The sequence below is a fragment of the Salvelinus fontinalis genome, chromosome 17 (genome assembly GCF_029448725.1).
Source record: "Salvelinus fontinalis isolate EN_2023a chromosome 17, ASM2944872v1, whole genome shotgun sequence".
Classification (NCBI taxonomy): domain Eukaryota; kingdom Metazoa; phylum Chordata; class Actinopteri; order Salmoniformes; family Salmonidae; genus Salvelinus; species Salvelinus fontinalis.
In genome coordinates, this window is record NC_074681.1 from 24,465,349 (window position 1) to 24,491,953 (window position 26,605).

Genomic DNA, 26,605 nt, shown 5'->3' on the forward strand with positions numbered 1-26,605 from the left:
GACCAAAATATTTGACAGTATAATCCTACCAATTGCTCTTTACGGAAGTGAGGTTTGGGGGCCACTCAAACTGGACTTTAATATGTGGGACAAACATCCAATTGAAGCCCTACATGCAGAATTCTGTCGGAAAAGTCCAGAGAAATACAACAACTAATGCATGTAGGGCAGAATTGGGCCGCTTCCAGTGGTAATAAAAATACAGAAAAGATCATTAAAATTTTGCCTACATCTCAATTCATGTCCAAATTCAAGTCTGCAATTTAAAGCACTTCAAACCCAAGAGCTGAGCCCAGAAGCGAGCCCTCTCAGTCAGCTGGTGTTGGACCTAACCAACCAAGCTGACACCAGCACTGCTTCAAAAGAATTCCAATAAACAAAATAATGAACAAATCAAAGGACTCATATTTACAACATTGGAAAAACTAAACAAAATCCCATAGCCGACTAAAATGCTATCTGACCCTAAACAGAGAATATGAACTGGCTGATTATCTCTACTCTGTCAGAGATACGAAGCAGAGACAGATCCTTACCAAGTACAGGCTGAGTGACCACCGATTGGCAATAGAAACCGGCAGACATAAAAAGACATGGCTACCCAAAGAGGAGCGTGTATGTGGTCACTGCACGACAGGGGATGTAGAAACAGAGATGCACTTTCTCCTTTACTGTGATAAATATTCCTCACCAAGAGATTCATTATTCACAGAAATGTCTACATTTATTCAAAATTTTAACTTATTAAACCCAGAGGAAAAACTAAAAATACTCATGGGTGAAGGAGCAATGGTTCCTCTTGCAGCCAAATATGTATTTGCCTGCCATAGCCTGAGGGACACTGAATAATAACATTTGCATAGTAAGCAGTAACTTACTTATTATTACTATTATTGTTATTACTGTTATTATTGTTGTTTATCATTCCAAGCAGTAATGGTATGGGTGGTAATGGTAATGATAGCAGTTTAATGATGGTGGTGGTAGTAGTGGTAATGATGATAGTAGTTGTAGTACCGATGTAATGGTGAAGATGACCGTTATTTAGTTTTAAGTTAGTTATAGTTTCACTTTTTATTACATTACATTATTGACTGTTACCATTTTATTGTTACTATTTTTATATTTAATTTTGTATTATTATTTACTGCCATTCTATATTATTATTTGTCATTGTTTATAATTGTATTACAATGTATATTGTATACATTGTTGCTTTGGCAATATTGACACAATGTTTTTCATGCCAATAAAGCAGCTTGAATTTGAATTTGAATTTGAGAGAGCGCGAGACAGACAGAGAGACAGAGAGCGCGAGACAGACAGAGAGAGCGAGAGCGCGAGACAGACAGAGAGAGTGAGCGTGAGACAGACAGAGAGAGAGAGAGCGCGATAAAGACAGAGAGAGAGAGAGCGTGAGACAGACAGAGAGAGAGAGAGCGTGAGACAGACAGAGAGAAAGTGAGACAGACAGAGAGAGCGTGAGACAGACAGAGAGAGCGTGAGACAGACAGAGAGAGAGAGCGCGAGACAGAGCGCGAGACAGACAGAGAGAGAGAGCGCAAGACAGACAGAGAGAGAGAGAGCGCGAGACAGACAGAGAGAGAGAGCGCGAGACAGACAGAGAGAGAGAGAGAGCGCGAGACAGACAGAGAGAGAGAGAGCACGAGACAGACAGAGAGAGAGAGCGTGAGACAGAGAGAGAGAGAGCGCGATAAAGACAGAGAGAGAGAGCGTGAGACAGACAGAGAGAGAGAGCGTGAGACAGACAGAGAGAGAGAGCGTGAGACAGAAAGAGAGAGAGAGCGTGAGACAGAAAGAGAGAGAGAGCGTGAGACAGAAAGAGAGAGAGAGCGTGAGACAGAAAGAGAGAGAGAGCGTGAGACAGAAAGAGAGAGAGAGCGTGAGACAGACATAGAGAGAGAGAGCGTGAGACAGAGAAAGCGTAAGACAGACAGAGAGAGCGCGGGCACTAGAACAGTCTGCAGCACCCGGTCTCACCCTACTAGAATCCGAAGTCAAATGTCTACTGTTTGCTGATGATCTGGTGCTTCTGTCACCAACCAAGGAGGGCCTACAGCAGCACCTAGATCTTCTGCACAGATTCTGTCAGACCTGGGCCCTGACAGTAAATCTCAGTAAGACCAAAATAATGGTGTTCCAAAAAAGGTCCAGTCGCCAGGACCACAAATTCCATCTAGACACCGTTGCCCTAGAGCACACAAAAAACTATACATACCTCGGCCTAAACATCAGCACCACAGGTAACTTCCACAAAGCTGTGAACGATCTGAGAGACAAGGCAAGAAGGGCATTCTATGCCATCAAAAGGAACATAAATTTCAACATGCCAATTAGGATCTGGCTAAAAATACTTGAATCAGTCATAGAGCCCATTGCCCTTTATGGTTGTGAGGTCTGGGGTCCGCTCACCAACCAAGATTTCACAAAATGGGGCAAACACCAAATTGAGACTCTGCATGCAGAATTCTGCAAAAATATCCTCCGTGTACAACGTAGAACACCAAATAATGCATGCAGAGCAGAATTAGGCCGATACCCACTAATTATCAAAATCCAGAAAAGAGCCGTTAAATTCTACAACCACCTAAAAGGAAGCGATTCCCAAACCTTCCAAAACAAAGCCATCACCTACAGAGAGATGAACCTGGAGAAGAGTCCCCTAAGCAAGCTGGTCCTAGGGCTCTGTTCACAAACACAAACACACCCCACAGAGCCCCAGGACAACAGCACAATTAGACCCAACCAAATCATGAGAAAACAAAAAGATAATTACTTGACACATTGGAAAGATTTAACAAAAAAACAGAGCAAACTAGAATGCTATTTGGCCCTAAACAGAGAGTACACAGTGGCAGAATACCTGACCACTGTGACTGACCCAAACTTAAGGAAAGCTTTGACTATGTACAGACTCAGTGAGCATAGCCTTGCTATTGAAAAAGGCCGCCGTAGGCAGACATGGCTCTCAAGAGAAGACAGGCTATGTGCACACTGCCCACAAAATGAGGTGGAAACCGAGCTGCACTTCCTAACCTCCTGCCCAATGTATGACCATATTAGAGACACATATTTCCCCCAGATCACACAGATCCACAAAGAATTCGAAAACAAATCCAATTTTGATAAACTCCCATATCTACTGGGTGAAATTCCACAGTGTGCCATCACAGCAGCAAGATTTGTGACCTGTTGCCACAAGAAAAGGGCAACCAGTGAAGAACAAACACCATTGTAAATACAACCCATATTTATGCTTACTTATTTTAACTTGTGTGCTTTAACCATTTGTACATTGTTACAACACTGTATATATTTAATATGACACTTGTAATGTCTTTATTGTTTTGAAACTTCTGTATGTGTAATGTTTACTGTTAATTCGTTTTGTTTGTTTCACTTTTGTGTATTGTCTACCTCACTTGCTTTGGCAATGTTAACACATGTTTCCCATGCCAATAAAGCCCCTTGAATTGAATTGAATTGAGAGCGTAAGACAGACAGAGAGAGCGTAAGACAGACAGAGAGAGAATGTAAGAGACAGAGAGAGTGTAAGACAGACAGAGAGAGAATGTAAGACAGACAGAGAGAGTGTAAGACAGACAGAGAGAGTGTAAGACAGACAGAGAGAGTGTAAGACAGACAGAGAGAGTGTAAGACAGACAGAGAGAGTGTAAGACAGACAGAGAGAGAATGTGAGAGAGAGTGTAAGAGACAGAGAGTGTAAGACAGACAGAGAGAGTGTAAGACAGACAGAGAGAGAGAGAGTAAGACAGAGAGTAAGACAGAGAGAGCGTAAGACAGACCTAGAGAGCGTATGACAGACAGAAAGAGCGTAAGACAGACAGAAAGAGTGTAAGACAGAGAGAGAGAGAGAGTGAGACAGACACAGAGAGAGAGACAGACAGAGAGAGAGAGAGAGTAAGACAGACAGACAGAGAGAGTAAGACAGACAGAGAGAGAGAGAGAGTGAGAGAGAGAGAGAGTAAGACAGAAAGAGAGAGAGAGCGTGAGACAGAAAGAGAGAGAGAGCGTGAGACAGACAGAGAGAGCGTGAGACAGAGAAAGCGTAAGACAGACAGAGAGAGAGTAAGACAGACAGAAAGAGCGTAAGACAGACAGAAAGAGTGTAAGACAGAGAGAGAGAGAGAGTGAGACAGACACAGAGAGAGAGACAGACAGAGAGAGAGAGAGAGAGAGAGTAAGACAGAAAGAGAGAGAGAGCGTGAGACAGAAAGAGAGAGAGAGCGTGAGACAGACAGAGAGAGAGAGCGTGAGACAGAGAAAGCGTAAGACAGACAGAGAGAGAGTAAGACAGACAGAGAGAGCGTAAGACAGACAGAGAGAGCGTAAGACAGACAGAGAGTGTAAGACAGACAGACAGAGAGAGAAAGACAGAGAGTGTAAGACAGACAGAGAGAGAATGTAAGAGACAGAGAGAGTGTAAGACAGACAGAGAGAGTGTAAGACAGACAGAGAGACAGTGTAAGACAGACAAAGAGACAGTGTAAGAGACAGAGAGAGAGTGTAAGAGACAGAGAGAGAGTGTAAGAGACAGAGAGAGTGTAAGAGACAGAGAGAGAATGTAAGAGACAGAGAGAATGTAAGAGACAGAGAGAGAGTAAGACAGACAGAGAGAGAGTAAGACAGACAGAGAGAGAGAGTAAGACAGACAGAGAGAGAGAGTAAGACAGAGAGTAAGACAGAGAGAGCGTAAGACAGAGAGAGAGAGAGTAAGACAGACAGACAGAGAGAGAGAGAGAAAGACAGAGAGTGTAAGACAGACAGAAAGAGTGTAAGACACAGAGAGAGAGAGTGAGACAGACAGAGAGAGAGAGAGTGAGACAGACAGACAGAGAGAGAGAGACAGACAGAGAGAGCGTAAGACAGACAGAGAGAGAATGTAAGACAGACAGAGAGAGAATGTGAGAGAGAGTGTAAGAGACAGAGAGTGTAAGACAGACAGAGAGAGTGTAAGACAGACAGAGAGAGAGTAAGACAGAGAGTAAGACAGAGAGAGCGTAAGACAGACCTAGAGAGCGTATGACAGACAGAAAGAGCGTAAGACAGACAGAAAGAGTGTAAGACAGAGAGAGAGAGAGAGTGAGACAGACACAGAGAGAGAGACAGACAGAGAGAGAGAGAGAGTAAGACAGACAGACAGAGAGAGTAAGACAGACAGAGAGAGAGAGAGAGTGAGACAGAGAGAGAGAGAGAGTAAGACAGAAAGAGAGAGAGCGTGAGACAGACAGAGAGAGAGAGCGTGAGACAGAGAAAGCGTAAGACAGACAGAGAGAGAGTAAGACAGACAGAGAGAGCGTAAGACAGACAGAGAGAGCGTAAGACAGACAGAGAGAGCGTAAGACAGACAGACAGAGAGAGAGAGAGAAAGACAGAGAGTGTAAGACAGACAGAAAGAGTGTAAGACACAGAGAGAGAGAGTGAGACAGAGAGAGAGAGAGAGTGAGACAGACAGAGAGAGAGACAGACAGACAGACAGACATAGAGAAAGAGACAGACAGACAGACAGAGAGTGAGACAGAGAGAGAGAGAGAAAGACAGAGAGAGAGTAAGACAGACAGACAGAGATAGAGAGAGAGAGTGAGACAGAGAGAGAGTAAGACAGACAGAGAGAGTAAGAGACAGACAGAGAGAGAGAAAGACAGACAGAGAGAGAGAGAGTAAGACAGAGAGAGAGAGAGTAAGACAGAGAGAGAGAGAGTAAGACAGACAGAGAGAGTGTAAGACAGACAGAGAGAGTGTAAGACAGAAAGAGAGAGACAGACAGAGAGAGAGACAGACAGACAGAGAGAGACAGACAGAGAGAGAGTAAGACAGAGAGAGTAAGACAGACAGACAGAGAGAAAGACAGAGAGAGCGTAAGACAGACATAGAGAGCGTATGACTGACAGAAAGAGCGTATGACAGACAGAAAGAGCGTAAGACAGACAGAAAGAGTGTAAGACAGAGAGAGAGAGAGAGAGAGACAGACAGAGAGAGACAGAGAGAGTAAGACAGAAAGACAGGGAGAGAGAGTGAGACAGAGAGAGAGAGCGTAAGACAGACAGAGAGAGTAAGAGACAGAGAGAGAGAGAGTAAGACAGACAGAGAGAGAGTGAGACAGACAGAGAGAGTAAGACAGACAGAGAGAGAGAGAGTGAGACAGAGAGAGAGAGTAAGACAGACAGAGAGAGAGAGAGTAAGACAGAGAGAGAGAGAGAGAGAGTGTGTGACAAAGCCATCACCTTCTGAGATATTAACCTAGAAGAGTCCCCTTAGCAAGCTGGTCCTAGGGCTCTGTACACAAACAAACCCCACAGAGCCACAGGACAGCAACAAAACTAAACCATGAGACCCAACTAAATCATGAGAAAACAAAAAGAGAATTACTTGACACATTGGAAAGAATTAACAAAAAACAGAGCAAAGTAGAATGCTATTTGGCCCTAAACAGAGAGTACTGACCCAAACTTAAGGAAAGCTTTGACTATGTACAGACTCAGTGAGCATAGCCTTGTTATTGAGAAAGGCCGCCGTAGGCAGACCTGGCTCTCAAGAGAAGACAGGCTATGTGCACACTGCCCACAAAATGTGGAAACTTAGCTTGACTTCCTAACCTCCTGCCAAATGTATGACCATATTAGAGACACATATTTCTCTCAGATTACACAGACCCACAAAGAATTTGAAAACAATTCCAATTTTGATAGACTCCAATATCTATTTGGTGAAATACCACACTGTGCTTTCACAGCAGCAAGATGTGTGACCTGTTGACACGAGAAAAGGGCAACCAGTGAAGAACAACCCAGTGAAGAACAACCCAGTGAAGAACAACCCAGTGAAGAACAACCCAATGAAGAACAACCCAGTGAAGAACAACCCAGTGAAGAACAACCCAGTGAAGAACAACCCAGTGAAGAACAACCCAATGAAGAACAACCCAGTGAAGAACAACCCAGTGAAGAACAACCCAATGAAGAACAACCCAATGAAGAACAACCCAATGAAGAACAACCCAGTGAAGAACAAACCAGTTAAGAACAAACCAGTTTAAATATATATTTTCCCTTTAGTACTTGAACTATTTGCACATCATTACAACACTGTATACAGACATAATATGACATTTGAAATGTCTCTATTCCTTTGAAACTTTTGCAAGTGTAATGTTTACTGTTCATTTTGTATTGTTTGTTTCACTTTTGTTAATTATCTACTTCACTTGCTTTGGCAATGTAAACATATGTTTCCCATGTCAATAAAACCCTTTGATTTGAAATTGAGTCAGAAAGAGAGAGAGAGAGAGAGGGACCGACCGACTGAGGAGAGAGACCGACCGTGGAGAGGGAGCACAGAGAGGAAGCAAGAGAGAGAGCAAAGACAGACCGAAAAACATACCAAGACCGAGAGATCGACAGAGACAGACAGACAGACAAACCGAGACCGAGAGACAGACCGAGACCGACTGACAGATAGACAGAGACCAAGAGACAGACCGACAGAGAGAGACAGACCGACAGAGAGAGACAGACCGACAGAGACAGACCGAGACCGAGACAGATAGACAGAGACAGACCGAGTGACCGACAGAGAGACGGAGAGAGACAGACCGAGAGAGACAGAGAGACCGAGACAGCGAGACCGAGAGACCGAGACAGACAGACCAACAGAGACCAACAGAGACTGAGAGACAGACCGACAGAGATAGACAGAGACCGAGAGACAGATAGACAGAGACCGAGTGACCGACAGAGAGAGACAGACCGAGAGAGACAGAGTGACAGAGACCGAGTGACCGACAGAGAGAGACAGACCGAGAGAGACAGAGTGACAGAGACAGAGAGAGACCGACAGAGACAGACAGACAGACCGAGAGAGACAGAGAGAGACAGACCGAGAGAGACAGAGAGAGACAGAGAGAGACTGACAGAGAGACCGACAGAGGCTGACAGAGACCAAGAGACAAACAGAAACAGACAGAGAGAGACAGAGACCGAGAGACAGACAGAGACCGAGAGACAGACAGAGACCGAGAGAGAGACCGAGAAACAGACAGAGACCAAAAGACAGACAAACAGACAGAGAGACAGACAGACACAGACAGACAGACACAGACAGAGAGACAGACAGAGACAGAGAGACCGACAGAGAGACCGACAGAGGCCGAGAGACAGACAGAGGCTGAGAGACAGACAGAGGCCGACGAGAGAGAAACCGACGAGAGAGAAACCGAGGAGAGCGAGCAAAGAGGAAAGATAGAAAAAAAGCCAGCTAGCTGCAGCTTCACAGCTGAAGTTAAACCCATTCAATTACAGCTGGATTGCGGGTAACCTCTCCACTGCCTCCTGAGAGCTCCTATAAGACACTCTGGGCGTTTCTCAATATGCATAGTACCGTGCTCCACACTCTCATGCTCCGAGTGCATTCTCCGACCACGTCCTCTTGAGTACATTCTTGTGAGGACGAGAGTGTGGAGAACGCATAAACAATACATTTGAGAAGCAGTCGCACTCCCCCTACTGTATTACCTCACGCTTCACCTTCCCATTCACTGAACCTTCTTCCAGCCAGGACAATGGCAACAATAGACAAATCAAGAAATACACAAAGTAAACATTTGACTTCATAATTATCAGCTAGATGTGTGAATCGGAATAATCTAGCAAGCCAGCTAGTTAAACAGGCAAAAATGACCTAAAACTAATGTTATGCAAGGTAGATCTGTACATGTTTCATGGGTAGCTACAAATTCTTCATGGCTAGCCAGTTAGCCCTACTGCCTTACAGTACTCATTCACTGAACCGTCTTCCAGCCAGGACAACAATGGCAATATAGACAAAACAAGATACACACGAAGCAACTGTTTCACTTCATAACTATCAGCTAGCTGTATGTGAATCCTAATAATGTAGCTAACCAGATTGTTTAACAGGCAAAAATGACCTAAAACTAATATTATGCAAGATAGAACAATTTTTTTCGTGGGTAGCTAGCTTACAATTCTTCGCGGCTATCTGGCAAGCTAACAGTACTAGTTGTTAGCCCTATTGACTTATTATGGGCTTGCTATCTATGGTACATAGGCAGGTAAAAATGGCAAGATTAACACAGCATGTATTTACTAACGTATCAAGATAAAATATTGTAGGCAACATTTCATTCCAAAGTCATTGTATTTTCTCTCGCTTCAGCTCAAATAATGTCTGCCATTGATTTCAATAAACGTTTTGCCATTTTTTATGTGGTTGCTTCATATTTCTTTGCATACTTACCGTTGAAGCTTGAATCAAAGCATGCTTCAAAATATATATTTGAGAAGCGCCCGCCGTGCTCCATTTCGTATACTTTGATTGGGACTCTCCCCGTGCTCCAATTTGCATGCTCAGAACACAGTAGTATGCATTTTGAGAAAAACTCTGTATATGTGTATACTCTCGTCAGCCAGGATGTGTACGCTCTGAGTTCAGCTGGAGTTCCATACCACTCACCAGTGCAGTCAAGACCAAAATAGACGGGACTTAAGGTGACCACCTAGGTCTCACATGGGGGGGGGTGACTGACTCACCTGTTGTGTCCTGAGGGGGGCTCTCTGAGGCGGCTGCCTCCGTCCCGTCCATGCTGCTGTCCTCCTCCTCCACAACCACTCTACCTCTGGTACGCCCCCTGAGAGAGAAAGAGAGAGAGAGAAAGAAAGAAAGAGAGAAAGAAAGAAAGAAAGAAAGAGAGAGAAAGAAAAAGAGAGAGAGAGAAAAAGAGAGAGAGAAAGAGAGAGAGAGAAAAAGAGAGAGAGAGAAAAAAAGAAAGAGAAAAGAAAGAGAAAAGAAAAAGAGAGAGAGAGAGAATGCGTGAGACCCACCCTCTTCAACATATATATATATATCAATGAATTAGTGAGGGCACTAGAACAGTCTGCAGCAACCAGCCTCACCCTACTGGACTCAAATGTCTACTGTTTACAGATGATCTGGTGCTTCTGTCCCCAACCAAGGAGGGCCGACAGCAGCACATAGATCTTCTGCACAGATTCTGTCAGACTTGGGCCCTGACAGTGAATCTCAATAAGACAAAAATAACGGTGTTCCAAAAAAGGTCCAGTAACCAAGACAACAAATATAATATTTATCTAGACACTGTTGCCCTAGAACCTACAAAGAATGACACCTACCTCGGCCTAAACATCAACACCCATAGATAACTTCCACAAGGCTGGGAACGATCTGAGATACAAGGCAAGAAGGGTCTTCTACGCCATCAAAAGGAACATAAAACTCAACATCCCAATTAGGATCTGGCTAGAAATACTTCAGTCAGTTATCGAACCCATTGCCCTCTTTGGTTGTGAGGTCTGGGGTCCACTCACCAACCAAGGATTCAGAAAATGGGACAAACACCCAATTGAGACTCTGCATGCAGAATTCTGCCAAAATATACTTCATGTACAACGCAAAACCCCAAAACAACGCATGCAGAGCAGAACGAGGACTATACCCACTAGTTATCAACATCCAGAAGAGAGCTATTATAATTCTAAAACCACCTAAAAGGAAGTAATGCTCACACATTCCACCACAAAGCCCTCACCTACACAGAGATTAATGTAGAGAAGAGTCCCCTCAGACAGCTGGTTCTGAGGCTCTGTTCATAAACACAAACAGACCTCCAGGACAACCAAATTATGAGAAAGTAAAAAGACAACTATTTGACACAGTGGAAAGAATCAACAAAAAAAATTAGCAAATTGGAATGCCATTTTTTAAATCTTTTACCCCTTTTTCTCCCCAATTTCGTGGTATCCAATTGGTAGTTACAGTCTTGTCTCATCGCTGCAACTCCCGTACGGACTCGGGAGAGGCAAAGGTCGAGAGCCAAGCTTCCCCGGAAACACAACCCAACCAAGCCGCACGGCTTCTTAACACAATGCCCGCTTAACCCGGAAGCCAGCCGCACCAATGTGTTGGAGGAAACACCGTACACCTGGCTGACACAGGAGTCGCTAGAGCGTGACGGGACAAGGACATCCCTCCCGGCCAAATCCTCCCCTAAAACGGACAACGCTGGGCCAATTGTGCGCCGCCCCATGGGTCTTCTGGTCGCGGCCGGCTGCGCCAGAGCCTGGACTCGAACCAGGATCTCCAGCGACAGATAGCACTGATGCCTTAGACCACTGCACCACTCAGGAGGCCAGTTACACTTCTTAACATCCTGCCAAATGACCACATTAAAGACACATATTTCCCACAGATCACACAGACCACAAAGAATTTGAAAACATATCAAACATTGTTAAAACTCCCATATCTGTCAGGCGAAATACCACAGTGTGCAATCACAGCAGAAAGATGTGTGGCCCGTTGCCATGAGAAAAGGGCAACCAGAGGAGCACAAACAACATGGTAAACATTGTAAACATTGTTTATTTTTCCTTTCATACTTAAACTACTTGCACATTGTTACAACACTGTACATAGCCAATAATATAACATTTGAAATGTCTATATTCTTTTTAAAAACCTTTGTGAGTGTAATGTTTACTAAAGTTTCCCTTGTTTCTTTCCCTTTTGTTTATTGTCTATTCCATTTGCTTTGGCACTGTAAACATATGTTTCCCATGGCAATAAAGCACTTTGAATTGAGAAAGAGAAAAAAATGAGCGAGAGAGAAATTATGAGCGAGAGAAAGAGAAGGGGAGAGCAAGTAAAAGAGAGAGGGAGAAAAAGGGAGAAAAAGAGAGAAAGAAAAATAGAAAAGTTATTGTGTTGGCTTCCCTTAAGAGGCTGGTGGGAGTTGATCATGAATTAGTTAAATATAGTCCCAGCTGTCACTGGTTCTTAATGGAGGCACTCAGGCCGCTGGGCAAGGCAAGGCAGAGTGGTATGTGGTGGTGCAAGCTGCTGGTACCATGGAGGGCATGGGGGTGTGGGGAGGGGGCAAGAGGTAATGGGGAGGGGTCAAGCAGGAGGAGCACGATTCTCCCCCCCAACTTTCAATGATCTTCAATATACACTGAACAAAAAATGTTAAAAGCACCAACGTAAACTGTTGGTCCCATGTCCCATGAGCTGAAATAAAAAGAGCCCAGAAAATGTTCATATGCACAAAAAATCTTTAAAAAAGCTTATTTCTCTAAAATGTTGTGCACACATTTGTTTACATCCTGTTAGTGAGCATTTCTCCTTTGCCAAGATAATCCATCCACCTGACAGGTGTGGCATATCAAGAAGCTGATTAAACAGCATGATAATTAGACAGGTGCAACTTGTGCTGGGGACATTAAAAGGCCACTCTAAAATTCGCAGTTTTGTCACACAACACAATAACACAGATGTCTCAAGTTTTGAGGGAGCGCCCAATTGGCATGCTAACTGCAGGAATGTCCACCAGAGAAGTTAATGTTAATTTCTCTAACATAAGCCGCCTCCAACGTCGTTTTAGAGAATTTGGCAGTACGTCCAACCGGCCTCACACCCACAGACCACGTGTATGGCGTTGTCTGAGCGAGCGGTTTGCTGATGTCAACGAACGTTGTGAACAGAGTGCCCCTGGTGGAGGTGGTGTTATGTTATGGTCAAGCATAAGCTATAGACTACGAACACTTTTGTAACTGCTGAACATATGCAAGCCACATTTTAACTCAATGGGAGAACACATCAGGTAAAAACAAGCCAGTGATTTATAACAACTTAACACAAACATCATATGATCAATCTGGATGATGAGAGGTGTAATATGGACAGAGGTTGTGCTACACACAGCGACAAGCTGTAAATGAGCAGAAATGCCATATGGCTGCAGATGCAGTAGTTCAAACAGAAGGGGGACAATAAACTTTGAACCAGTCAAGTTGTATTATTATTGTCCATAGCAGTATTTGGGGGTCTATGGATGGGCCTACAGACATAGGCTAGAAAGTCACTCAATTATTTGGATCATACACACCTATGTAGTCAGGCTAAAATCATTAGGTTGCCTAGCAGAGGGAAGAAATGTCAGAATTGTATGATCTTCTCGCTATAAATGGAATTTGGCCTGACTCAGATCTGACTTGATCTCCTGTTGATCGGCCCTGAAATCCACACGGCTCCCTTTACTACATGTCTCACATCATCTAGCTTTTCCCACTCCTCACCTCTCACTTGTTTTCTAGGCTACGTCACCTTTGATGATAATGATGGCATCCTAGCTGTCAGTGACACTAGGGCAGAGTTGAAGACACACAGACAGTTGCTACAGCCACAACTCTGACACTTGCAACCAAGGTGACGTCACCTTTTCCTCTTTTTATTTAAACCAACTGTCTGCAAAGCAAAGTTAACACATCAATGAAGAGTGCATAAAGCACACCCCACACACACAGCAGAGGAGAGATCTGTCAGTGTCAGCGTCCTCCAGTAGGAGTTGTTTTAACCCAATCTGAGAGCCACCATGTCGAGTCGATGTGATAATTGTCATGGATTAAATTAAACAGCGCCACGCACAGTGGGCCTGCTAAATTGAAGAGCAAACAGTCCAAATGAGAGCAGCCAGCGTTTCTCTGGGGTAGTGTGGAGGATGCAGTGGGAGGGGGGTAATTTTCGATGCCACTGGAGAGAGAAATCACAATGGGCCAGATGCCAAGTCAACTCCTCCCTCCAGATGACTTCCCACTCCAGATAAGAAGCAACAAGATGGAAGCCTAAAAGACACAGTTCAAGCTTCTGCACAGGCAGGAAAAAAATTAAAGAGAAAAAAAAACAACCACACTAACTGAAAGTACCAAATCAATACATGATTAATGAAGAAGACACTAGAGAGCCCTGATCTTTTTTCCAGAAACGAGGCCTAGTCATGGCCACAAATATTTAAGCAAGGGTCCATTAAGGCCAAATATAGGCCCAGGTCTAATAAAGCACAGTGATGAGAGCTCCATCCATAATGTTCTAATCTACAGTTAAAGGGGAAAACCTCCAAGCCAAGGGGCAGGAGCATCCCTGTGATGACGGCATGGGGTGTAGAGTAGCCGACACCAGGATTAAAAATGCATCACCGTTCCAAGACATCTCAAGCTCCTCTCTGTCTGGGAGGCGGTAAGGGGCTTCTCTGGTGCCCAACAACGTCTGCAGCAGAGAGATACATCTGTTTGAGGACAGTCCAGCTGTCTGATATCAGCCATATTCAGATCATAGGTAGTACACACAAACCATAAAGTTACCCTGTATTAAGTGGCTGATACATCTGATCTGACATCACTACACTAGCATGAATAACCTTCTCCACAATTACCAGGGCTACCTAATTATTAACCACGGTATTTTTATATGATGAGCAGCAGATACATAACAGTATCTGACATATAGACTAAGCAGACGCAACTGCATAGCATCACAAGCCTGTCTGTGAACATTCCCAGCGTGGTGTTCCTACAGTGGTGTCCATATGCTCTCATGTAGCCTTTTCTTTTCACTTTTCTTTAAAAAGGTACAATACACAGAAATCACTCCACCATTTTCTGGTTGTTAAAATTTTCAGTTTGTGACAAAACAAGCAATGTATAGTGTAGAGAGTCATAGTACCATCTAAATGCTGTGAAATATCTTTTCAATAACCAAAATCTAGTATTTTCAGCTGGTGTACAGAACCAAAAGTAGAAAACGCAAAAAAGAAACTTAAAGCTGCATTATGCAACTTTTTTGCCGACCCAACCAAATTCAAATAGAAATGTGAGTTATACATCTGAAACCAAGTCTAAGAAGCAATAGATAAGTTGTGCGCTATTTCCATGGTTCCCATTGTTTAGTTTAGTTTATGCATCTTTTACTTTCTGTTTTGTACACCAGCTTCAAACAGCTGTAAATACAAAATGTTTGGTTATTTAAAAGATATTTCACAGCGGTTTAGATGGTACAATGATTCCCTACACAACGCGCTGCTTGTTTTGTTGCAAACTGAAATTAGGCAAACAATACAGATTTTTGAAAGCTGCATATTGCACCTTTAAGAACGGGAAGCATAGAAAAGCGCACATAGAACATGTGCAACGCTTTTTAGACTTGCTTTCAATAAGAATGACAGACCTATAACTCACATTTCTATGTGAATTTGGTCAGGTGGACCATAAACTTACATATTGCAGCGTTAAATGTCAAAACACCCTAAAGGACTATAACATCCAGCTCCCCAACCCCTCTGCAACTTCTCTCCATGATCCCCAACAAGAGAGAGAGAGAAAAAACAAGAGAGTGAAAATAATGCTGTAAGTAGTTCCAGCTATCAGGGAGCCGACAACAAAACCTGGCACGGATTCCATGTTCGGGACTGGAATGGTGGATGACAACCAACCCAGTCTCGAAATCAAACAATTTCTAACTTCTAAAGGCCCTCAAACTCAACTCTGGTCCTTGAATCCAGTTCCACTGCATTTTTTCATGTTCCCTCTAATCAGGGACTGATTTTTTTACTCAAAAGTACTTGTTAAATTTTTTCAGGAAAATTTTCAAATTCACACACTTGGAGGACTCACTAAACACAAATGCTTCATTTGTAAATTAAAGTCAGAGTGTTGGAGTGTTCCCCTGGCTATCCATAAATAAATAATACAAGAAAAATTGTGTTACCTGGAATTTTAAATTATTAATACATTTACTTTTGCTTTTGATATTTCATTTACTTTTGATACTTAAGTATATTTAAACCAAATACTTTGACTTTTACTCAAGTAGTATTTTACTGGGTGATTTTCACTTTTACTTGAGTCATTTTCTATTAAGGTATCTTTACTTTTACTAAAGTAGGACAATTTAGTACTTCTTCCACCACTGCAAAATAGTGCCCGGTTGATATATGTTGCAAAGACAATACAGTATCAATAGCTCTAGACTAAAAATGTTAATTCTCCTGATATGAACACTTCACATCTTACTCTTCTTGCAAAAACAACATGGTAATAAATAACTTGGGGTATAAACCGAAAGCATCCCCTCCCCCTCATTTAAGGATGCTGCCTGAGATGCAAAATTTGTTAATAATTAAAAATATTTAGTGTGATTAATTGCATTATCTGATAGCGTTCAAAATACACTGAAAACTTTAAATACATAATCTATGCAGCTAAAAACAATGCAATGTCAAAACAGGTTGATATTGCAATTTAAAAAGTGTGCTTTATCAATTTACCCAATTTTGCTAACCGTTACTTTGGATAAAATCAAGACTTAGATTCTTGTAATGGTTTTTGTGTAAAGAATCTTAAAATTACAGTTCAATTTGAGCAAATTGAGAATTTGAGATGAATCACAGCAAATCCTGCTATTAACTCGATTACACATTTTATAATAGTTTGACAGCCCTAGTAATAATACATACTTCCCTCCACCGTCCCAGGGGTCAGCTCATTCTGGGAAATACAACCAAACCATAGATAGCAGGCCTAGGCTATGTATTCCTTGGATCCATTGCATGCTGTAAAACAATGGGACCTATGACATGCTATGCTTTGCCACTCCCACCAACCAACCTATCAGCTAATGTGACCTAGACCGGAATGGTCTCAGCTGTCCTTATAGCCATACAATAAACATATAATTTGAATTATTGATTGATTGACTAATTTCATCTGGGGTCAACATATTAGGATATTGAGGATATGGAGTGTGTGAGCAGAGAGTTAGGTACCTTGTAGGCATCATAATAGACAGAAGGGCTCCCTGAGCTGCATTATGTGTTGCCATGGAAATGACGAAGGAGGCCGGTTGGTACTGCTGCATACAATAAAACCTGGGAAAGCTTGTGTGCTCCTGGAGTTTCCTGGATTTATACCATTGTTCAGTATGCAGAATAGCTCTAGATAACAGCATCTGCTAAATGAGATCTTTGCCTGATGCTTTGGATAGTATCTGTGTAATGTTTTAAGAGCTTTTGGGGCAGCGGAATAGCCACTAGCTCATAGTTCCAACCAGATAAGCAAAATGCAGGCTAACTGCACACAAGACTGACTATTGTTTGTGATGACTCGGGCAAGTCTATGTCTACTGTACATGAGAGAAAGTCTACTTTCACAGGCGTCTTATGATCAATAGCAATTGTTAAGAAATGGAGGGTAAACAACATACTTCTTCCTGGTCTTGGATGTAGTTGTGGGTGGCGCCTGGGGTACGATGGTGGTGGCAGCATCCTTGCGAGGTCTGCCCCTGGGGCGCTTGTCTGTCTGGGCAGGGCTTCCTGTGGATGTGGCCCCTGCACTAACAGAGGGCAGCGAGGGTCCCTGGTCAGAGGGCTCCACAGTCTTATCCTCTGATGACATTCTTCTCAAAGGAAGGAAGAGATGGGGAGAGTGGCATCAGTAGACAATCATGCCTGGTTAGAAACATAGGTTACTTGATGTACTTTGCAATCAGTGTGTGAATAAGACGTGCTGCTCTTCAGGACAATTTATCACATTGCCTGAAATGTTGAACACAATCAATTCCTAAAGATCCCATTTTTCCAGATATGCTACTCTTGAGAAAATGCTTAAAATGGACCTCTGACCTTTCTAGGTGTCCTTAAAAAAAGGTATTCCCACCTGAGGAAATGTTCAACCTATTCTTGAGTGTTATCGATGTTACTACTATGTCCTTTCCTGAGCTACCTACCACCACGCTGTGATCTGTCTCTGTCTGGATGACCGTTCGTCCTTCCATGCCTTGCTTGTGTTCTTGTCTTCCTCTCCTTTCAGCCTCTGAAGTTGCCTCTACTTACCACTGAAATAAGCTTGCTCTATATGTTTACTTCCCTGTGGATTAGTTAGTGTTCTCCACTGTGGTTCTGTTCTGTATCATTTTTTAACACTATAAACCAGTAGGCCTATTTGTTTTATTACACTGAGAACAAAAAAAAAGTAATTTGTATTGACTTTTCAGCTCAGCTTTAGTCTTACTGTGTCTGTTAAAGATGTAATTCCTGTCTTTCGAAGGGCACGTCTGACGACCTTTCCCCTCAGACAGTTGAGGAGTCATTCAACCTCAAAAAGCACAGACGATTGACACCCACCATCTGGATTGTTCTGAAATGGTTTCTGTTAGTAACATAAGCATTCCTGCAATATTGTTTTGTTGAGAGAAATTAAGCTAATTGGTTTGACCCAAATTGGCAATTTTAATTTATAGTATTTATATAATACTCAGGAAATAGTTTTGTTGGTCACTGTTTCAAATGCTAACTTTTTTGCCTTTGTGGCACAAATCCAAAGCAAGTCAATGGTATTAGCATTTTCATGCTTAATGTCCAAATCTAAAGTATCAAAACATATATTGTGTAACTAACTCAATGACATTACTTATAGATGATTTGGATATGAAGCGCCAAAATGCTAATATAGCTACAATTTCATTGCATTGGATTTGTTCCACAAATTCTAAAAAGGTAGCATTTGAAATAGTGGCCAGTTAAACAAAACCAAAGCATGGGTTGCTGTCATACCTGGTCTATAAACAAACCAATGTCATTTTGTAATTTAGGTGAAGTCTCTCCGGTGGGGGGTGGGTCTATACAAAAGTATGTGGACAACCCTACAAATTAGTGGATTTGGCCATTTCAGCCACAAATGTTGCTGACAGGACGATAAATCGAACACACAGCCATGCAATGTCCATAGACAAACATTGGCAGTAGAATAGTCTTACTGAAGAGCTCAGTGACTTTCAACGTGGCACCGTCATAAGATGCCAACAAGTCAGTTCGTCAAATTTGTGCCCTGCTATAGCTGCCCCGTTCAACTGTAAGTGCTGTTATTGTGAAGTGGAAACTTCCAGGAGCAACAATGACTCAGCCTCGAAGTGGTAGGCCACACAAGCTAACAGAACGGGACCATGAGTGAGTAAATAGCGCGTACAAATAGTCTGTCCTCGGTTGCGACACTCACTACCGAGTTGCAAACTGCCTTTGGAAGCAACATCAGCACAATAACTATTTGTCGGGAGCTTCATTAAATGGGTTTCCATGGCCGAGCAGCTGCACACAAGCCCAAGATCACCATGTGCAATGCCAAGCGTTGGCTGGAGTGGTGTAAAGCTCACCACCATTGGACTCTGAAGCAGTGGAAATGTGTTCTCTGGAGTGATGAATCACTCTTCACCATCTGGCAGTCCGACAGACGAATCTGGGTTTGGAGGAGGCCCGGAGAACGCTACCTGCCCCAATGCATAGTGCCAAATGTAAAGTTTGGTGGAGGAGGAATAATGGTCTGGGGCTGTTTCTTAAGGTTCAGGCTAGGCCCCTTAGTTCCAGCGAAGGGATATCTTAACGCTACAGCACACAATGACATTCTAGACGATTCTGTGCTTCCAACTTTGGGGCAACAGTTTGGGGAAGGCCCTTTCCTGTACAAGCATGACAATGTCCCTGTGCACAAAGCAAGGTCCATACAGAAATGGTTTGTCGATATAGGTGTGGAAGAACTTGACTGGCCTGCACAGAGCCCTGACAACAACCGCATCGAACACCTTTGGGATGAATTGGAACGCCGACTACGAGGCAGGCCTAATTGCCCAACATAATGCCCGACCTCACTAATGCTTGTGCCTGAATGGAAGCAAGTCCCCGCAGCAATGTTCCAACATCCAGTGGAAAGCCTTCTCAGATGAGTGGAGGCTGTTATTGCAGCAAAGGGGGGGGACCAACTCCATATTAATGCCCATGATATTGGAATGAGATATTCGACCAGCAGGTGTCCACATAATTTTGGTCATGTAGTGTGTGTGTGTGTGTGTGTGTGTGTGTGTGTGTGTGTGTGTGTGTGTGTGTGTGTGTGTGTATGAATATACAGTACCAGTCAAAAGTTTGGACACACCTACTCATTCAAGGGTTTTTTATTTTTACTATTTTATACACACATTATTCATAAAAACTATGAAATAACCCATATGGAATCATGTTGTAACCAAAAAAGTTGTTAACCAAATACAAATATATTTTAGATTCTTCAAAGTAGCCACCCTTTGCCTTGATGACAGCGTTGCACACTCTTGGCATTCTCTCAACCAGCTTCACCTGGAATGCTTTTCCAACAGTCTTGAAGGAGTTCCCACATATGCTGAGGACTTGTTGGCTGCTGTTCCGTCACTCTACGGTCCAACACATCCAAAACCATCTCAATTGGGTTGAGGTCGGGTGATTGTGGAGGCCAGGTCATCCGATGCAGCACTCCATCACTCTCCTTCTTGGTCAAATAGCCTGTGGAGGTGTGTTGGGTCATTGTCCTGTTGAAAAATGAAAGTCTCTCGAAGCACAAACTTGATGGGATGGTGTATCGCTGCAGAATGGTGTGGTAGCCATGCTGGATAAGTGTACCTTGAATTCTAATTAAATCACTGACAGTGTCACCAGCAAAGCACCCCCCACACCTCCTCCTCCAGATTTCACTTGTCTAATGTCCATTGCTCATGTTTCTTGGCCCAAGCAAGTCTCTTCTTATTATTGGTGTCCTTCACGTGTCTGATACTTGAACTCTGTGAAGCATTTATTTGGGCTGCAATCTGAGATGCAGTTAACTCCAATGAACTTATCCTCTGCAGCAGAGGTAACTCTGGGTCTTCCTTTCCTGTGGCAGTCCTCATGAGAGCCAGTTTCATCATAGCACTTGGTTTTTGCGACTGCACTTGAAGAAACTTTCAAAGTTCTTGAAATTTTCCTGATTGACTAACCTTCATGTCTTAAAGTACCGACGGACTGTTGTTTCGCTTCACTTATGATCTGATAACAAGGCACACCTGTTAATTGAAATGCATTACAGGTGACTACCTCATGAAGCTTGCTGAAAATGCCAAGAGTGTGTGAAGCTGACATCAATGCAAAGGGTGGCTACTTTGAAGAATCTCAAATAGAAAATATATTTTGATTTGTTTAACACTTTTTTGGTTTCTACCTGATTCTATATGTGATATTTCATAGATTGTATGTCTTCACTATTAAATCTATAAATGTAGAAAATAGTCAAAATAAAGAAAAACCCTGGAATGAGTAGGTGTGTCCAAACTTTTGACTGGCACAGTATATAAAACAATGTTATCACCAAATACTAATTTCACTGAACATGTGGGGAAAAACATCACCAAATCCACTGAGAATACATGCTTAGAGGATGAAAAAACAATACTCTGAACTGCAGCTCTATACTAGTAGTCTGAAATAAACTGATATTATATACTCGTTGTTGGTATGGGATGTAGGGTTTCCATGGGTAGTTTGACAAATTCTTTGGATTCCTCATGTCTTGCTCATGTTAGAAAAAGGTATGGTCAAAATTGGATGTTAGGATTAATATATTAAATAATTAATTGAAACGAAATTGCCCATTTTAATTCATAGGTACTAATTATCTTCATTTTTCAGAGATAAAATTATATTTCAACAAAATATTATTGCTTATCTTATGTTTCTACCTACAGAAACGATTTCAGAACAATCTGAGACGGTGGGTATCATGGCTTGCTGAAATAACATCGAACGACCTGGAAGCAAGCTGCCAATGGGACACGGCCTCTTCCTGGAACTTGCCTACCTTACCGGATCCATCCCTCCACTGCATTGTATCTTGCTCTGCATCATCAGGGGGACCTCACACTGAATTTAAGATTTTGATCAACTACCTGTGCGAGATGAGCCTTTTCCAAGACTGTGAACCTATGTTTGCCCTCTGTTGGTGTCCAACACAGTCTTTATTGTGTGAGAAGTTCACGCTAGGACTAGATGTAGTGTAGCCAATGGGAGAGAGAAAGCATCAGGTGAATATCACAGCAGCAATTGAGTGAGCTTGGAGTTGTCCGAAATCATTTAGGCTGCTGCACAATGTGAACCCGACTGGATGGTTTTTGGTAAGCTAATTATTGCCTACCGTCTAGCTACCATTCTTACAACGCAATCAAAGCGACCCAAAATGTGGTCTTTGTGTTACATAATCAAGTAGGCTGATACATTCTGTGCCCCTGCCTGGCTACAGAGCAATAGGCTTGACAGCCAGCTTGAACATGTAAACATTGAGAACACATCAATGACATATGAATTCTGGAAATACAAATGTTCAATATAGCCTGGAAACATTCCTCTAAGGTTCTCTACATGCCAGAATGTTGAATAAAAGTACACATTTCTATCACCTGAAGCATCCACACAACCATGTAACCACATGCACAAGCTTGGCCAGTATTCTTGTCGCATACATGTATTTACATTGTGTGCGCATGCTGCATATGACAGATCTGAACACACTACCAGCTTTTGAAATATTGTTTTAATAATACTTTCCTGTGGGTATATTGTCTAAAATGTCAACCCGAAAAAGGACCAACCACACAGACAACCGGCAGTGTAAGTTCAGATGTCATTTTATTCAACATTCTGACTTGTAGAGTCCCTAAGAAGAGAGGACCATCTTCAGACAAACTATAATGTCCCAGAGGTTGGTGGATTTATAAATTCACCCATCTGGTCCCCATGCAAACTAAAGCCAACAACCACAATTAGGAGAGGCACAAGTGAATGGCCAAAAGGTGGGTAGTGAAGTGGATCCACGACAGGCTAAAAAGTGGAATCAAAAGTGTGGTGACCAATTATAGTAAACAGACTAAACATATGTAATTGAAAGTTAATCAATGTTTCATTCATTTCAACACAAATACTACATTAGTATTAAAGTACTTTGTTTCATAAGGCAGCAGGCACAGTTGGGACCCCAAAGACAAGTGGGCTACCTTTGTTACACTAGAGCACAAAGCAACTGCATGCTCAAGTCAGCCAAATCTAGCTAGCAATACTAGCTAGGTGCTTTGTAGTCTTTGTTTGGCTATTACATGACATTGCAAATGAGGAGAAAGATGTGCCTACTCGCAAGACTGGTGATATCCCAATTGGTGGGATACAATGTGACACACGGGGACATTAGATGATAAATGTATTTGATATATGACAAATGGGATGCCACTCACCAGATAGCTAAACGACTAGCGTAGCTAACTAAACGCACATTTCAATGATCCAGTTAACGTTGGTAAACATCAACATATTGTTTAGTTGACATATAGGCAGGCTGGCTTGTTTTTTTATAATATGCTTAACTTCAAAGTCAAATCACTCACGATTCCACAGCTGCCTACTAAGTTAGCTAGCTAACTACAGTACCAAGCTAGCATGTGCATCAAAGGTTTTGGCTAGCAAATCAACTACCCTGCTTGTTAGCTACTCAAAGTTAGCTAGTTAGGTAGCTAAATTTCGATAACTAACGTTCGCAATTTCTTTGGTATGAGACCACTTATAAAATAAATGTATACCGAGATCATAACTGTTTCTAGACAACGTTATCTAGCTGGACAACTATAGCTAGCTAACGTTAACTTAGCTAGTAGTTCACAGGTACGAGGTTAGCTAACGTTACCTAGTTAGATAACTACATAACATTACACTATGTTCAGAAGCAACAGCATAGGTGGTTCAAAGGACACGTTGGCCTTGTATTTTAGCCACAGCTCAAGTATTCACGTGTCTAATTTATTTTCAATCAGAAAATATGGATAGTTTGGCTGATTCGCTACTGTAATGTCGAACGTTGTGTTGGACGTTCGGACCAAACAAGGCGGCGACAAAAACCCTCGAGCTCTACACAGACCGCTGCAAAGCCGAAAAAAATAAGGTTGCTAGCTACCGAGTACATGATGAAATACCAAGGTAGATATGACAACTTACCTTTCAACCCTATGAATAGTAGGTTATTTTCTTCATGTCCAAAATTGTAAGCGATATTGCTATAGTTATATCACTTTGTAGTTAGTGTATTTATGACGCTGAATGAATGATATAGCCAGCTAACTAGCTGTCTTCTGTCCAACGATAAGTATAAGTAGCAAGCTAGGTGGCCACACTAGTTACTAAGGCAATACCACCGCAGTTCTCAAATATTGAACGTTAACGTCGCCCATTTGAAGGATGCTAAAATGTAAATCCAGTACAGATCAGCTTCATTGCACACGCATGACGGATCACTTTTCCTTCTCCAAATGACAGCTGTCGTCGCACAAATAAAATGTTTAGCTAGCTAGCACAGTTAATGTTTAATACAGGGAAAATGTGTAATATCCGTAATCCAAGGCAGACAAACTCCAAACAGTCTTTAGGATAAAACGACACAATCTTCACAAGTAAGCCAACGCTTACGACAAAAAATAAACGATGAAATGGCTAGTTTGCTGCTGGCTCCGAGCGTTCGCTTCGCTTGCCAACTGGTTCTTTTTTTCTTCAGCCGCCACAGAGTAGAGCGAGCTGACAAGCCGGAAAGACTAACCTAAGAGTTTAGCAAAACATAAAAACATTTTTTTTTACACTATAATAAAAATACGGACGGTGGCTAAAAGACGACGTCTATCTTTAATGTAAAAAAATATATAAGTTATATCCTGGTGACTCTTTACAGTGGCCACGTTTAAAGCGACACCGAATAACCTCCTATTGGACTCCGAAAAATATAGGTCCAACATATAGCTGCATAAATCGAAGAGATACACTTGGAGATGTAATGGTTACCAATATGATTTTACTATTTTCAGTTGTATTATGAATCTTAAAACGCCCTCAATTAAATGCAATATCCATATTTAAAAAAAAATGTAAAATCCTAAATACTCCCTGACCCCGCGGAGGAATATGGCATTTTTAATAAATACGGAAAGTGTATCGGATACTTCTAAAAGGTGGCACTCTGATGATTCCCGATGGAACGGACTGCAGTGGGCATTGTTTTTATACCATAGTACCACAGAGTTTCTAAACCGTCTTTGATAGTTCTAGTAGCCTATACCACAGAGTATGCATTAAATTGACAAGCTACTCTAGTCAAGTGTCTGCTCTAACAATGAAAATACATTTCTTTAAAAAATAGAAAGCAGTTGGGAGGAGGCAAAATCAGGTGGGATCATTCTAGCCAATGAGGGCAGATACCAATGACTCCTGAGTGGCGCAGCGGTCTAAGGCACTGCATCTCAGTGCTAGAGGTGTCACTACAGACACCCTGATTCAAAGCCGGCCATGATTGGGAGTACCATAGGGCGGCACACAATTGGCCAAGTGTCGGTGTAGGCCGTCATTGTAAATAAGAATTTGTTCTTAACTGACTTGCATAGTTAAATAAGATACTCGGCCTTGTTGGCGGTTGAAGATATCCCTCTCCCTCTTATATCCTTCCTGTTTGGTCCTGTCCGGGGGTATCATCGGATGGGGCCACAGTGTCTCCTGACCCCTCCTGTCTCAGCCTCCAGTATTTATGCTGCAGTAGTTTATGTGTTGGGGGGCTAGGGTCAGTTTGTTATATCTGGAGTACTTCTCCTGTCTTATCCGGTGTCCTGTGTGAATTTAAGTATGCTCTCTCTAATTCTCTCTTTCTCTCTTTCTCTCTCTCGGAGGACCTGAGCCCTAGGACCATGCCTCAGGACTACCTGGCATGATGACTCCTTGCTGTCCCCAGTCCACCTGGCCATGCTGCTACTCCAGTTTCAACTGTTCTGCCTGCGGCTATGGAACCCTGACCTGTTCACCGAACGTGCTACCTGTCCCAGACCTGCTGTTTTCAACTCTCTAGAGACCGCAGGAATGGGGAGGTGTTGTATTTTCCCTCTGTGCAGGTGTCTAGGTGCCTTGCACTGGGCGAACACCGAGCAGGAGGAAACATACACCCTCACGTCCTTAGCTAAAGTGGGCCACCAGTACTTCCCACTAAGACAGCGTACTGTCCGACCGATGCCAGGATGACCAGAGGAGGGTGACGTGTGAGCCCAACAGATCAATCGATCACGAACATCAGACGGAACGTACTTACGTCCAACTGGACACTGGGTGAGAGTGGGCTCCGCACATAATGCCCGCTCGATGTCCGCATCACCCTCCCATACCACCGGTGCCACCAGGCAAGAAGCCGGAAGTATGGGAGTGGGATCCGTGGACCGCTCCTCTGTGTCATACATCTGGGACAGTGCGTCTGCCTTAGCGTTCTGGGAACCTGGTCTGTAGGATAGAGTGAACACAAAACGGGTGAAAAACATGGCCCACCTTGCCTGGCGAGGGAGGATTTATTCTCCTCGCCGTCCAGATGTACTCCAGATTGCGGTGGTCAGTCCAAATGAGAAAAGGGTGTTTAGCCCCCTCAAGCCAATGTCTCCACCTTTTCAGAGCCCCGACAACAGCCAACAGTTCCGCACCCCACATCATAGTTTCGCTCCGCCGGGCTGAGCTTCTTCGAAAATAATGCACAGGGGCGGAGCTTTGGTGGCATACCCTGGCGCTGAGACTGCACAGCTCCTATCCCAGCCTCGGACGCGTCCACCTCTACTATGAACACTAAGAGGGGATCAGGATGAGCCAACACCGGAACCGAGGTAAACAGAGCCTTCAGGTGAACAAAAGCCCTGTCCGCCCCAGCTGACCACTGCAGTCGCACCGGTCCCCCGTTCAGCAAAGAGGTAATGGGAGCCGATACCTGACCAAAGCGCGGATAAACCTCCGGTAGTAGTTAGCAAACCCTAAGAACCGCTGCACCTCCTTTACGGTGATTGGAGTTCGCCAATTACGCACGGCTGAAATGCGGTCATT

The 26,605-nt window shown here is 43.0% G+C and overlaps 1 protein-coding gene across 6 annotated transcripts in view; it reads right to left on the reverse strand.

Moving 5' to 3' along the window:
- The window catches only part of LOC129814018 (histone-lysine N-methyltransferase 2C-like), a 120,024-nt gene extending 95,548 nt beyond the window's left edge, over positions 1–24,476 (reverse strand). For all 6 annotated transcript variants that reach the window (XM_055866754.1, XM_055866752.1, XM_055866753.1 and 3 more), the window contains exons 1-3: positions 23,714–24,476; positions 17,110–17,301; positions 9,591–9,688 (exon numbers count right to left, since the gene is read on the reverse strand). In XM_055866754.1, the coding sequence (XP_055722729.1) occupies positions 9,591–9,688; positions 17,110–17,300 (289 nt within the window). In that variant the 5' untranslated portion in view covers position 17,301; positions 23,714–24,476. The remainder of the gene's footprint in view (positions 1–9,590; positions 9,689–17,109; positions 17,302–23,713) is intronic.
- Between the last annotated feature and the right edge of the window lie 2,129 nt (positions 24,477–26,605).